This window comes from Pogona vitticeps, chromosome 4, assembly GCF_051106095.1.
Source record: "Pogona vitticeps strain Pit_001003342236 chromosome 4, PviZW2.1, whole genome shotgun sequence".
NCBI classification, from domain to species: Eukaryota; Metazoa; Chordata; class Lepidosauria; order Squamata; family Agamidae; genus Pogona; species Pogona vitticeps.
Window position 1 is genome coordinate 214285542 of NC_135786.1, and position 15680 is coordinate 214301221.

The 15680-nt window shown below is 41.3% G+C and overlaps 1 protein-coding gene across 2 annotated transcripts in view; it reads right to left on the reverse strand.

Moving 5' to 3' along the window:
• The window catches only part of NIPAL2 (NIPA like domain containing 2), a 50900-nt gene that overhangs the window by 13955 nt on the left and 21265 nt on the right, over positions 1-15680 (reverse strand). For both annotated transcript variants that reach the window (XM_020785393.3, XM_078393608.1), the window contains exons 6-7: positions 8012-8108; positions 2383-2518 (exon numbers count right to left, since the gene is read on the reverse strand). In XM_020785393.3, coding sequence (XP_020641052.3) covers positions 2383-2518; positions 8012-8108 — 233 coding nt within the window. The remainder of the gene's footprint in view (positions 1-2382; positions 2519-8011; positions 8109-15680) is intronic.

Genomic DNA, 15680 nt, shown 5'->3' on the forward strand with positions numbered 1-15680 from the left:
AAACCAGTCTTAGACAAAAGAGAAAATACAAAAGAAGAAATGTTAACATCTCAATAGGCTCTATAGGGCAGGTTCTTCTCTCCAAATCCAATCAAGACAGGATCTTCCTGCAGCATCATTCTTAAGGAGTGCAGGGTCTTTGCTTATCATATAAGTGTTTAAGGATGCAACTCTTTGGCCCATGTACACATGCCTATTTTCTAACTGATGAACCTTAACAGGAAAATAGTGAATAATTATCAAAACCGGGGGGGGGGAATGAATACTGCTAATGAATTACTATTTAAAAAAAACAGCATTCCATGCTCTGCAATCTTACAAGAAAGACACAGTTTAAAGGTGGGACATATCTCAGGCTTTATAGTTAGCTATCAGAGCACACAGGCTATTGCCAGGAAAGGACTGGAGTAAACTAGACAAAGAACTGCCCTTAAAAGCCAGTTTCCTTCTGTACTCTCCAGCTCAGTTTCAGGACCTATTGGCCAATGTCCTACTGAGTGGAAAGTCCCACAACACAGTAACATGACTGTGCTGTTTGCGCAGGCACTATCCTTGTGAAAACTGTGCTCTCCACGAAGAAACCTGCCCACCACTTGAACAATGGCACTGCTTCCACTAGTAGTGCAATACTACATTATTACACTAATATGACTTTCCAATCAGTTGAAGTGCAATAGGAGACTGGGCGTTATAATTTCCAAACATCAAAGTCAGGTTAATCAGTCAGAAGAGAATCCTAGTTTGAAAAAGAATGCTTTTCTCACAACCTGGTACCCTTCAGATGTGTTGGACTGATCAATGTGGCTGGGGATTCAACTCAAATAGATGACGTTGACCCCTAAGAAGCTGGGCTGAGGCTGAAGGCCAGGTATGTTTGCATGGAGAATTTGCTGAGTATTTTTTTCCTGGGTTTTCTTTTTGTCTCCCCCACGGCATGGCCTGGGGGTGGGGCCTAGGGGTGGGACTTTCTGCTTTAAAAGAGCGTGTCCCAGGACCCTGGGCCTTTTTCCCTAGGAAGCTGGGCTGAGGCTGAAGGCCAGGTATGTTTGCATGGAGAATTTGCTGAGTTTTTTCCCCCTGGGCTTTCTTTTTGTCTCCCCCACCACATGGCCTGGGGGGTGGGACCTAGGGGGTGGGACTTTCTGCTTTAAAAGAGCATGTTCTCAAATTCTCTGATTGTATCTCAGGCCCTAATATGGTAAATAGGAAAACCAATTGCATACACCTGGGAGGCAGGAAAGTTGTAAAGGTTGGATCATACTTCTGCACTATTAAAGAGCAGGCCGGGTAGGTGGGGCTCGTCAGCCATGGAAGGCAGCCCATCTAGGAGAAGGAAAACTCCGATTTCAAACCTCCACTGCCTTCTGGCTATATCCATTCATGGAAAAGGCTTCAGGAGTTAACCTAGAGGCAAAATCCGGAGCTGGAGTCCCGGAGGCAGTTCATGTCGTTCTGCCAACTCCTGCGACGTTGCTGGAACCAGTTGTATTGGCTCTTGCCTTTCCATTGGACCATTTCAGCAACGTAGAGAGGGGGGATCTGCTGCTTGGGTAACAGCCTATCCTCCATATTACTTTACCCAGGCTTCATGCTCTGGAGGGGACACTCCTCAATTCAGAGCATGTCACCATAGTCTTTCGAGACTGAAGGATGCCTATGATTATGACCCGTGAAATGCTGTATTATCTGCTGGCACTTGTACACCCATAAATATCACCTGTCAGTGACCAGCCGTTCTGGGGAAAGTAAACCAAGAAATAAAAAGAAGTGGGAGGGATTGTTTTGTATATAAAGCAAGGGGGGGTGAAGGAGAAATTTACAAAAGTAGATCTCAGTGTCAGTGAAAGACTGTGGGGCTCAATACTACAGTAAATGTCAGAGTGAGAAAGCAGCAGGAAAATAGTACACTTCAGTTGGCCTGAAATCCACCACAAATGTGCGAGTGCATTTAGGAAAAAACAGCATGGCCAGTTAACAGCAAAGTGAAGCATCATGATTATAAACTCTGTTTAATGCATTCCTATTGTGGAAAAACTCACCGCTATGCAGGGAATCCTCCATCCGGCCGCCATTTTCACCACCCGGTAAGCGAGGGCAGGACACGAAAATGCTGCGGGCAGCCATTTTCTGCACCCGGTGGCCATTTTGGAACTGCCAATCAGCTGTTCCCAAAACATCGCAATGTGAAGATCGGTAAGTGAAACACCTACCGATCATCGCAATGCGATGTTTTGCCTATTAAAACATCACAATGCGATCGCATTAGCGATCACAAAAATGCATCACTATGCGGATTCGTCATTAAACTGTGTGCTCGTTAAGCGAGGCACCACTGTATATGTCTCTATAAATATCTATACACATTTATTTGTTAAGACTTACTTGGCTTGGAAGACACATGTTACTACCATCAGAACGATCATTAGATAAAAGATAGGATATGTTAGCTGCATGCTTCCCCTCACTGAAAGGACAATCATGGCTACCACGGCTTTCACTGAAATAATGGTCACAGATGCTGCAGGGGGAGGGAGGGAGAGAAAGAAAGAGTTAAACACATGAACAGCTAATTCACGCATGCATTCATAATAATTAAATATTCCATTGCTCAATTTCTTTCTTATGAAACTGAGAACAAAAATCACAGTCAAAAATTGTTGTGTCTCGAGTGAGTCTCCAAAACTGCTCTCTGTCCTGGAAGCCCTCCTGATGCTGGCCTCTTTCTGATGCATGTTAAAGACACGACCGCTCATCCAAGCTTTAGGGGCCCAGTTACTTGGTTCTGGCACGCTGGATTGTGGGTTTTCTCTTCTCTTCCATTTTGTTTTATCTATTTTCTTTGTTTCCTTTTTTGTCTTATTTATGCTGAATTTATTTAAATTGTTTTTAGCATCGAAGTTGCTTTTGAACACATCCTACCTTAAGTTCTCCAGATATAGGGTAAGACAGAAACATTTTTGTGAATAGTCAACTGAGTAAATATCTCTATGGTGTTTGGATTTCAAATGACTGAAGCTAATGCGGAAATCCTCATCAGGGGAGAATATTTCCAGGATAGCGTGAAGAGCATGCACGTGCAAGGTGAACACTGATAGTAGGGTGTTCCTTTGGCCTTATTGGTGTGAATTAGATCCAGGTTAAGGGCTACATCCAAAAATATTTCAGCAGACAAAGAAAATTGCTCTTGTTCTGCTTTACTATCACAACCAGAGTAGGCTGGTGAAACGATGCTGAATGGCTCAATAGCTTGTTCAACGTCTAGGATGGACTATGGATCAGCACACAAGACCAAACTACTGGAAGTAATATTTATGTCAGGATGAAAAAAGAGAGGAATTTACATCATTGGTGAAAGGTTTTCCCTAGCAGAATTACCTTACTTGATACTACCCTAATCTTAAAAAACACTTAAACTGAGCAGAGTGGAACTTACTTCCAAGTAGATATGCATATGATTGCTTTGTTAGATAATGGCATTTAGACACCACTGAAATAGACAGCACCAGGATCAGGACTAACTCGGCCCAAGGACTTCAACAGGATTCAAGCTCAAACCTATGCAGAGTTACTTGGGAGTAAGCAAAGTTAACCATAATTCCACACGGTCCATGTGGGAGCGTCCAATGGTTCCTAACTTATTTGTAGTAACCATTTAATGTAGCCTCCAGCAATAACAATACTCACATCCATACATGACATAGACAGACTCAAATATTAACAGGCAAATGGAAAGGAGAACATGCCAGCCAATGCCACCCCACAGTTTGGTGTGGTTGCCCTTTTCTTGCAGGGGCAGCATCAATATTAAACACTGGCCTGCAACTCTTAGATCAAACGTAGGGGCTGAGGTGAAATAATGGGAGAAAAAACTCAGTGTGTTCCATGCTGGCACAAGACTTTGTGGAAACAGAGTCAAATGGTGTAAAATAAAAATTTCCTAATAAAACTCGCCATTTCCGTCCTTCCTGCTGACAGCTATATTGCTGGAAGGTGAAGACATTAAAGCTGACAGTATTATCAGAGGCTGGCGGGACTATTTCCATCCAGCTTCTATATAAGTTTAACGATCAGGCATAGGACACCCCTAAGAGCCTCTTTAAATATTAAATACTGAAATTGCTCTTCTGGTGAAATGCAGCACCAAAAAAAAAAGAGGGATGAATTGATTTTGCTGACTCCCATAACAGACCCTCACTTTGCAGCTGAAAAGGGACATCACTTGCAACAGCAGGAAGTGGAGAAACCTTACTCAGGTTCCTCCCCACCCCCATTTCGCCTCGCCAATCCACCATGCTGTAAATTCCAGATTAGGCATGAAGCAAGGTGCTTCTCGATGAGTCAGTTTCCAGAGCTGCATTTAAACGGTAACACTTCTCTGCTCCCATTCCAGGGTAAATAAAACCTTTCCCCAGCCCATGAAACACAGACCTCTCTGCTTATTAAGACTGGTGTGGCAGACATGTGAAAGGATCCTCCCATAACTTTCTCCACACACACCCCCTGGACTTATGGCAATTTGTACATAGGGGTCACAGAGATGGAAAAATCCTCCCAGAACTCTTGAGTTTTCACAAAAAATTTTTTTTGGGGGGAAAGGCACAGTGAGTGTTGCTGGTTTATCCTTTGCATTCACATTGCCAGTGGGGGAGATAGGACAGCACAGAGTAGCTCGAGACATTTTGCTGCCTGGGGAGTAAAGTGAAATATGGCCTCCTATTCTGTGTTCAGAAATAGAGCAGACTTACTGCTGAACCTTCCTAGCGAAGTTGAATCTACGCTGGCGAAGCACAGCGCGCCATCCTTTTCTGGCATGGGCTCTTGTGGCAGAATAGGGTGGCTGTCTCAAATTTTTGAGGTCACAGAAAGACAGCAAATGGTTAGTTAATGAACTGGTGGAAGCAGTGGTTATATTTTTTTGGCTGGGATGAGCAGTGTTGCTTCTGGGATTTCTCTATCTCATGTGCCTAAATAATTTGTTTGGCTTGGGCACTGACAGCGTAATTTTACCTCAGTGGGCAAAGCATGACACAACTTGCTGCTCCCCCTCAGCTCTTGTGGGTTGGGAAGGGCTAACTTTTCCAAGCTCTTTGGTCAAGAAGACATCTGAAAGCAGCACGAGATTACCTGCGCAAATGCTCTGCCGGCAGCTGCTCCAACACCAGTTTGAACTTAATGTGGCAATCAAATTTGTACCAATTACAACTAGTATTTGCTGCAGCAAGGTCAAAATCTGGAGGACAGACCTGTACCTTTCACCAGCAGTTCACATATACTGGGAAAGCACAATCCAGTCAGGGCTCCTCCATGAGTGGATAGGGTATTCATAGACACCTGTCACTCACACTTGGTGCATTTAGTATAGGAAGCTGCAGTGGAAAACCAGCATAGCTGAAGCAATATGAGCTCTGTGAAAATTGTGAGGTGCTTAGAAATCGCCAAGGTTTTGCTCTTGCACAAGCTGAATTCAGTAGAAAAAGAGCATTTGTGATAAAATATGCTAAGCAAGGTACTTTGAATAGCTTTGAACTTTTTTTTTCTTTTCTTTAAAACTGTGCCCAAAATTTCCTGCCTTAGTGCTGAATGTTATCAAAAGCAAAGAACACCAACAAAACGCCGGGAATTGATACCAGCATCTAGTGCACTTTATGGGAGAAGTGGGGAAAGTGTGGTCCACCAAACCACTCCAATACTACCATACTCTCCAAAATCAGTTTCAAAATAGTTGTGCTCCTAAAAGCCTCTGGGTGGCATGATTAGACATTGAAAGGACATTTTGGAACTTCAAAGGCCTGAAATACCCCCCTTTTAAAAATCTAAACAATTCTAGTTTTAAAAATGGGAGGGTGCAACTGCAAGGGTATCAGGAATGGCCCTGAGATCCTCCAAAATTACCCACTCCTGATTGCTGGTGTTCGGCAGTAGCTGAACATACCCTGAAACAAGCTGGACATGAAATCCTATTTCAAAATACAACACCAGCAATCATTATGTTAGACTACACAGGGAAGTCACTGAAATCCACAAACATGAGCACAGCTTCAACAAAAAAGAAGAAAGTCTAAAACTCAACAAAACCTGGCTCCCAGCACTGAAAAATACAGCCTGCAAAAAAGGTCAACAAACACCACAAGGACCGGAGATCACTGCACACAAAAATACTATCTAACAACACCCATCAATCACAGTGACAGATCATCTCCCCCTTATCACAACAATACACCCATAACAAAAAACACATTGATCACCATAATCACACAATCTCCTGAAAAGGACAAAAAGCTGATCCCACAGCTACAAATACTCAACTATCCCATACACTATACCAGAACTCAGACAAAGTTCTAACTCCTGTCCTCTGAAGATATCGGCCACAGAGCCTGGCAAAACATTAGGAAGAAAAATCTCCAGAACATGGCCAAACAACTCAAAAAACCTACAACCACCATTGGATACTAGCCATGAAAGCCTTCGGGAACACAGCAAAGAAAATACATTTTATTTTTTTATAACTAATGCAGCACATCAGCAATAGCTTATATACAGTTAAAAAAATAATTTCACTTCCCCCAACCTCTGCTAAGCAGGATGATATATTCAAATATATCCGCTCAGAGTGGTATAAATATACCAGATGGGCAGGATATAAATCAAATAAATAAATAAATAAATCTGCAATTTAAAAAACAACAGAATAAGCCAGAGCAACTGGCAGGGACAACACCTCCATGTGGACAAGCCCTAATCCATGTCTCCTGAGACAAAGCAGTCAAAAGTTAAATGCAGCAAGATCACAGGTCCTGCCTTTGCCCAAGCGGTACTGCATGTGCAAAGGGTGGACCAACTTGTTTGGAAGCTCCTGATGCTAAACCACTCTTGGAGTTAACCGCTATGGATATATAGAAAATTTAATAAATAAGACATTTTTAAAAGTTGCTTCAACATGCCAGCTTCCTACACTAACACACAGTCACAACCTGGGGGGCAGTACTAATGATGAATAACATATACATTCCAAAATAAATAACACAGGTGTCTCAAAGCCATCCCCACTGTTTAGAAACCCACCATCATTCCACAAGATCAGAGTTAACTTTGTGGGTGAACCCTTTGGATGCGTGGATCCAAGTCTGCTCTATAGATCCACAGCTTCTTGTCAGATTGGACTTGAGGGTATACAGTATTCCAGTAGAACTTCCTCAGCAGGCAAAAATGCTGCGGGGAAGACCAGCATATGGCTATAATTACTTTCTTTCGGCTTTCAATTCTGGAATCAACTACCACAAGAGATCCCAAAGAGCTAGCTATTTGGGGATGGCCCTACCATTAGACAAAATGAAGTGGTTGCCTCAGGGATCAGATTCTGAGAACTATGAACAGGTAGCAGATTTTTAGCTATCTAAGTTGGTCTGGTTTTATAGCCAGATATGGGGAAAGTTAGTTGTGAGAGCTTCTGTCTCCTGTACCCAAATGACTTGGTTGGCTTTGAGTACAGTGGTGCCTCACTTTACGATTGCCCCGCTTTACGACGATCTTTTTGCGATTGCAAAATGATGGTCTAAATGGGGGAATTTCGCTTTGCGATGATCGATTCCCTGCTTCGGGAACCGATTCTTCCCAAAACGATGTTTTTCTAACAACTGATCGGCGGTTTCAAAATGGCTGCCAGGTAATTAAAATGGCTCCCCGCTGTGTTTAGGGATGGATTCCTCACTATGGAGGATCTTCGCTGGACAGTGAGTTTTTACCCCACTGGAACGCATTGAACGGGTTTCAATGTGTTTCAATTAGGTTTTTTATTTTGCTTTATGATGTTTTCACTTAACAGCGATTTTCCTGGAACGGATTATCGTCGTTAAGCGAGGCACCACTGTATATGCATGTTTCTTGACGTGGATAATTTGTGGGGATGCCATTTACTGCTCTGCCTCAGGCAGCAACATGTCTTGGCCCACCCTTTCAGAGACCAGGGTGCATGTCAACACAAAAGACTAGAGATGAACCATATTCTTACCTAGCAGTGCGACCATTGCTAACAAGAGCACAAGATGCTTGATGTCCTTTATCTTATAGAAATACAGAAGAATGCAGAAGGTTGTTATTGCCACAATCTGAAAAGGAAGGGAAAAGGGGGGAAAGTTTAAATTAACCTTCAGACAAATCTTTAGCAAAATGTCACATACTTATTTCCCTTTTTAAAAGGATAAGGAAAAAAGAATAATCTCTTCGCTATTCATCAAATAATTATTCCCATGTACCTTTCCTAAAATTAGGAAATGTTCTCATTTGGTTGTTGAGCTCTCTTATCCTTTCAAGTGCCTATTCTGTTTTTATTGCCTTGAAAAAATTTAAAGCAAAGGACAAGGAGAAAAAGATAGTGTGCTTTGCAGTAATAATCTGGCAGCCAAAAGCACACAAGTTTAAGCACAACATGGAGCAGCTCTGGACTTACCATCTTGGTTAGGAATGGTAAATAAATACAGCCTGCCATCATCCAGCTGCAGTGAGATGCCTCCAGTGCAAGTGACTTCAAAATTGCAGTCATAAAATATGGCTCATCTTATTTATCATCTGCATTAACTTCACTTGTTCCTCCTGCTCCCCTCCTCTAAACAATACGACTTGGACTAAACTTGCACTTCTATCCAAAACACCTGTAATGGATTTGTAACTCTACGCTGGTTTTCAATCACTGCCTAGCTAACTACCTGTCAAAAGTTTGCAGAAAAGAAAAATATCTCAGTAGAGTTTAATGGAACGCTAGGAGAGGCTGCTTTGTGAGACGTTTTGCAGATTCGTTCAAAGTGACTTCCCTCTGGGCTGCAGGTTGCTGCTTAATATAGAGATTTTAAAAGGCAGGGTTGATCTTTCCATTGAGAAGGCTGAGGCAGCATCACCCAGCGGTCCTCCCTGAGCTCCATGGCCACTGCCCTCTGTTGGCAGACAGAACTATGTGCACCATGTAGTTTGCCCCTTGGCTCCCCCAAATTAACCTACTGTCATTAAAGAACTGACAAAATCATCCTTTCATCAGTACCCAAAAAATATTTAATTAATTTCACCCACAGAGGATTGTTTTAATTTGGGAGAGGCGAGGTGGATGAAGCTACCTTGTATCTGGAGATGCCTGTATATAAAACCCATGCCCTACCAGTGAACTATGTAAGTTCATTGATAGGGCATGGGTAGGGCTACTTTCCTTTTGTGTGCAAAGCAAGAAAGGTGGCACTGTTTAGGTGATAACTCATTCCTAGTCTGAGAACCTGCCAAATGTCCAGCTCTACCATTCTCTAGAAAGGAGCAACTGATCTTTGATTCATTTGGTATTTTTGCCTACAAGTACAGTGGTGCCTCGCTTTACGATTGCCCCGCATTATGACAAAACCACTTAACAATGATCTTTTTGCGATCGCAAACGGTGATCTTTTTGCGATGGTCTGAATGGGGGGATTTCGCTTTGCGATGATTGGTTCCCTGCTTCGGGAACCAATTCTTTGCAAAACAACATTTTTGAACAGCTGATCGGTGGTTTCAAAATGGCCACCAGGTGATTAAAATGGCTCCCCGCTGTGTTTAGGGACGGATTCCTCGCTATACAGGCAGTGAAAATGGCCGCAGTATGGAGGATCTTCACTGGACGGTGGGTTTTTACCCCATTGGAATGCACTGAACGGGTTTCAATGCATTTCAATGGGGTTTTTATTTTTGCTTTAAGATGTTTTCACTTAACGGTGATTTTCCTGGAATAGATTATGGTCGTTAAGCAAGGCACCACTGTATTACATTAGCCATTAGCCATAGATACATACTTCAGCCAGTCCGGTTGTGTACCTAAGCGTGGATCCAACATCAAATCAGAAAAATAAAATCTGCTTCAAAGCACACTGGCTTTTATTGTTGATCATAGTAAGTTGCACTAGAGTAGGCCCATTGAATCAGTGGGGATTTGGTGAGTCAATTCCTCCTTTGGGCCCACTGATTCAAATGGACCTACTCTAGTTAAAACTTACTTTAGTGTTGTAATTTGCAACTAGAGTAGGCCCTAGACTTATAAAGGAATTGAATGACTTCTAGTACAATTTACTATACTAAGTAACAGGATTTCAATCATTTCCTCTGGTTTTTCATAAAAGAGACACTGCTTTCTCTCTCCTTTTACCTTGAGGGTTCCTTAAATTCCTCATTCTCAAGGCTTGGTCATTCTAGACACTCAAGATTCTGCCACTGATGAAATACCCACTTGCACTGGATCAAACCTGCAGGTTGCAACATTATTTGCAATATGAAGAAAGCTGGCACGAGCATATTCATTTGTAGGATTCATCATGAATTTAGTGCCACATTAAAGCAAAAATCCATTTATAATATGAAGAATGGATTAGTAAGCAATCCAGCACATCCTCCTCTGAACATCAGCAGAATAATTCTTCAACAGAACATCACACATTTTGTGTCAGAGGTAATAGAAACATACATAATTCTTGCAAAATAATTCATGTTTCCCATGCAATGGGCAATTTCTCCCACATCAATGTAAGAGACACTGGAGGGATTTTTTTATTTAGTTTTTCTTTGAAATAAAGGCTGATTTCATGAATACATTTAAATGTTTTGAATTTGAAAGACAGACTTTTACTGTTACCTCCGCATCAAATTAATTGTCTTGTACTCACCATGATTTAAACATTAAAAAATGTGACTCAAAATAGTAATGCCTTAGGTGTAGCTCAATATTTCAGCCACTGACTATTGCCTAACAAAACACATTAGCTGTTACCAGTTGCTAATTTCTTTAAGTGTAACATTATCAACATGGAATTAAAGTGTTACTTTTATCAGTACTAATACCATCATTATTATTTTCAAAAAAATATACTGAAAATAGGGGGGAAATAGTTAAATATTAACTAAGTGATAATTACATTCTCAGTCTATTCGCGAAGGCTTTCACAGCACTGTCCTCTGAAGATGCCGGCCACAGAGACTGGCGAAACGTTAGGAAGAACAACCTTCAGAACACAGTCAAAGAGCCCAAAAAACCCACAACAACCACATTCTCAGTCATTATGCAATTTTTTTGGGGGGGGGGAAGCACTGCCATGTCTGTAGAAGTAAATGCTACACCTAATATTCATTGTTAACAAGATCATTTCCCCCAAAAAACTGCATTATTTGTGTTAAAATGTCACGCGTATTCTGGCATGATTTATGCATTTTTGTTTAATTTGTCCAAAAATATTGTTCTTGTTCTGTCTCTAGTCAAGAATGCCACAAAATACTTTTCCCTTTTCTCACTCGATGAAGAAAAATTCTGTGGATCCTCCTGTTCACTTGTGGGAATTTACAATCCTACCAAAAAAAGAGAAAAGAACCTAACACCTATTCCTTTTCCCTTTCTTCCCCCAAGGAAGACCATTTTCAACAGAACAGAACCCCCCTTTTGGGGGGGGGCAGTTTGAGAGGCCGGCAGAAGTGGAATATTCTGGCACAAAAATGTGGAATGGCAAGTAAGTGGCTCTTCTTAAGAGCACCGCAGCTATTTTGAAGAGGAACAGATGTCCGCTCTACCAAGCAAGCCCTTCAGCTTTTTATAGACAATACAAAATATGTGCACTTAATCTGAGGAAAGAAAGAATTCCTAGCATGACAGTGTGCAAACAAATCTGGTGTCTAACTGCTAGAGAGACTGAGATTTGTCACATCAACCAGAGGAGGAGGAGAAGCAGAGTGACTTTTCAAGAGTAGAACTTGCAGTGGCCATGTAGGCTATGAGTTTCTGGGAGTTGTGGCCTAAAAGAAATAATTCTTCCAGGATTTCTCTTTTTTTTTAAAATCCAATATATATATATATATAGGATTTAAAAAAAAAAAAGATCCTAGAAGAATTATTTCCATATCTATACCGCCCCATTAGTGTTGCCACATTCTGGGCAATTCATAATATATATGGAAGATGTTGGATTTTGTTATTATTTGCCACTGTTCTTATCAAGACAACATGAATATCCAAAGAACAAATGGTCCATTTGGAAGAACCTTATGTAAAGTATCAGAGTTGGTGTCATGTCTTCTGGCTGTGACCTCAGAGATCTTAATGGGCCTTGGAAGTAAGTGTGTGTGTGTCTGTGTGTGTCTGTGTGTCTGTGTTACTACAACTCTCCAGACACCTCCCCCACCCTCAGCCAGCACAGCGACTATGCTGGTTGGCAAGATTTCCTAGCATTGTAGTTCAAAAAGTAAAATTTCCAGACTCTTGAACAGAAGACAAATAAGGAGGGAAAAGCCCAGAGACAACCAATTGATACTGACCTGTAAAAAAGGATATTGACTGGGAAGGTTCTAGTGTGCCAGATGGGAAGCAAGGGTGGGAAGCCCCAGAAGGCCAAGACTTGGAGATGCAACATAACTGCTGCACCCTTCTAGATATATGGCAAGCACGGCTGGTTCCTTACACACCAGCCCAGACACCAGCAAAGATTAAGGAGGCCAACTGCTAAAACATTTATAGAGCACCCTATATCACAGAGCCTCTTGATATTGATATTTGCAAGAACTTTCTTGCAAATCAAAAGGCCAATTTTCTCATAGGTCAGAATCTTATTGGGTATGGACACATGCAGAAGCAGTCCTGGAACCCACCATGGTTCACTGACAAGGTGCCAGTTAACATACCACTTGCATACTGAACCCATGCCAATCATGTATCTAGGACAACTCTGGCACCCTATCAATGCTGTCACAATTAGCTGCAGCAACTCTTGCAGAATTGTAAATATCTAAGACGACATTTTAAATCATTATACATTATATCCTACAAGGGGATCAAAATTTTAAATAGACCAAACCAAGAACAGTAGCATTTCCAACACATGAAGTCACATACGTCTTATGGATTTTTAAAATATATATACATGAACTCAAATCACACATTTTGTTGAATCTTTTATCATTTTCCCTTACTTTAATTTCTTTCCATGATGCTAATTTATATATTTTGCTATTTGGTACTAAGTTCCACAAAAAGGGAATGGTGCTACTTGTGTTTTAGAAAGTATTAGAAGAAATTTTAAAACACAGGATCAATGTTTAGTTCATGCCAATGGTGATATGGTGGAATGTAATTCCCTCCAATAAAAAGAAAAGAGGCAACTGAAACATTTCATTATCTAAGACATCAGTTGATATTTATGGACTATGTATTACCAATATTCAGTGGCTGAAATCCTATTGCATAATGGTCAGTCGTTTCTAGCTGGCAATTAATGTCCCCCCTCTGGATTCTTGAGCATTTGTTCCAGAGGTAACTCAACTGCCAGCTGGAAACAACTGCATGATATGTTCTTTCACCTCCCGCAGGCAAAATTAAGCAACAGGATTCCAGTCAGTGCATATTAAAAATGGTGTATGTCATGATCATATGTGCACATACGCACAGTGTCAGGCAGCAAAGGCAAAAGAGGGCTCTCAGATGTTGGACTCCAATGTCCACTAGCCTTAGTTAGCATGGCCAGTGGTCAGGGAATCTGAAAATGATAGTCCAACAACATCTGGAGAGCCACAAGTTTCCATCTTCAATACAAAGAGTGAATATATTACTCCTTCAGATGTTCTAACTTCAATTCCCTAAAGCCCCATTTGGCATGGTCAATAGAAAGGGGGTATAACTCCTGGAAGGCCAAATGTTTCCCATCTCTGATGTAAACGAATGAATAATGGGAGGGCAGACAGTGGAACTGCTGTTCTTATAATTATGGAAAATTCAATAAAAATTATTGCCATGTGGGTATTGTGGAAGTCATTCTTAATTATTCGTTCCAGTGTTCTGTGCAAAAAGAGACAACAGAGATTCCCCCCACTTCCATTTCCCTTCTCACTTTCATTATTGGCCTGTGTTTCAGAAAAGAGTTTTCAACCCCCTGCAAGTGAAGAGAGCTGGGTAACTGAAAACAGTGCCATTTACTGCAGAAAGACTGAAACAAATTTGTGCAGAGAACTATGTGGTAGATTGCTTAAAACAAATTTGTTGATTTTAATCATCTGTGTTTTGTTATATGATTACTCTGATCTGTTAGGATTTTAGGCATCTGTGCGGTATTCTGTTTATATGCCTATCCAGTTTTGTTATGGCTTATGGACAAAACAATTAAACTAAAATACATAAATAAGAGAACCAATCAAGTGTGGGCAATCCTAATTATCCAAACTTCAAAACACTGACTTCTAAATTCATAATCCCAGGTTCCTCTCTAATATGTTCCAATCAAGAGAGTCTTGGCCCTTTTGCATTTCTCGCTGAAATATAAGGTCACCAGTAAAATGTTCGTAACACTTGTTCAAATGTACATTTTAAGTGCTTTCTTGGACTACAGCCTAAACGCTTAGAAGGTGAGCAAGGTTCTTTCTGACCCCCCCACCCCCCACAGTAAGTCTATGATTTTAAGAAAATGTTAATTCATCGAGAATGTTGTGTCACTGGCCATTCTGGCAGAGAAAGACACTCACTTAAAATACTGAGGAAACAAAGCCAGACAAAGGATTGTTAGCCTCATATAGTCTTTAACCAAGGCTTGAAAATCAAGAGGATGCTATGAGCTTATGGTGTTTTCTGCTCTACCTGCCAATGTGGAAATTCCCTCTTCCTTCTTGTCACAGAGATAATTATAGTGCAGAGTTGTTTTCACCCACGTCAACGCTAAGCATAGCTTCAAGACGGAATGTGCAACTGGAGGGTAAATTGGAGTTGCCAAACTCTGGCCTGTGAAGCTAATCAAGATTAGTATTACCATCAGTCCAGTCTCATCAATGGTGCCCCTGGTTAATTCTGAGCAGGGAAGGCTAAATAAATCTGCATGCGAAAGGGAAGGGTGAAGAACAAAAGAAGACACAAGCACGAGATCTGCTCCCAGTCTCTAGGCATGTTCTGTTCTTGCTTAAAATACTCACATCTCCTGGAAGTGTTAAAATAATTGGCACATCCTTATCAGGTTGAGTTTTTCATGGCAACTAGCACGGAGCTGTAACTACCAACATCTGTTTGACCTATAACACATCATTCGGCCTACAAGGGACTCTCTGCCACTAAAACTAAAAAGAACAAAATTTGTTAGCCCTAATTAGAGCAGACCCACTGACTCCAGGAGCAATGACATAAGGAGTGTTGTTCACTCAATGGGTCAACTCTAGTTTGGACTAACACCTGGCTCTAACGCAAAGTACTGTATTGCTTTTTTTCCCTTGGGCTGGCTCATGAGATACGAAAGGTCTCTTGCCAATTATATTATAAATCCAGCACATTATTGACTCATAAATCATTCCTTCCTACTATGGCAGAATTCAATAAACAGGCAATCCTACCCATTGTGCACAGAGTCCCCTTCTCTGACATCACGTGCGTCTAGCCCAGGACAGCTTTTGACAAAGGCTGAAATCATGTTTTGCAGCTACACAAATGGCACAACTTTAGAAGCAGGTTGCTGTAAATTAAGAAAATTTGGTAGGCTTTACCTGTTGCATACTGAGCCACACAACCTGGCATGCAACAGACAATGCCTACAGAGATTTCTTGACTTATGGCAATACACATCTACAACTTACACCAATTGCATAAATGCACAACAGGATTTGAGCCAGAATATCTTTACTTTTGGAAAAGAAAACACTGGACACTCATGGTAGGATACTTT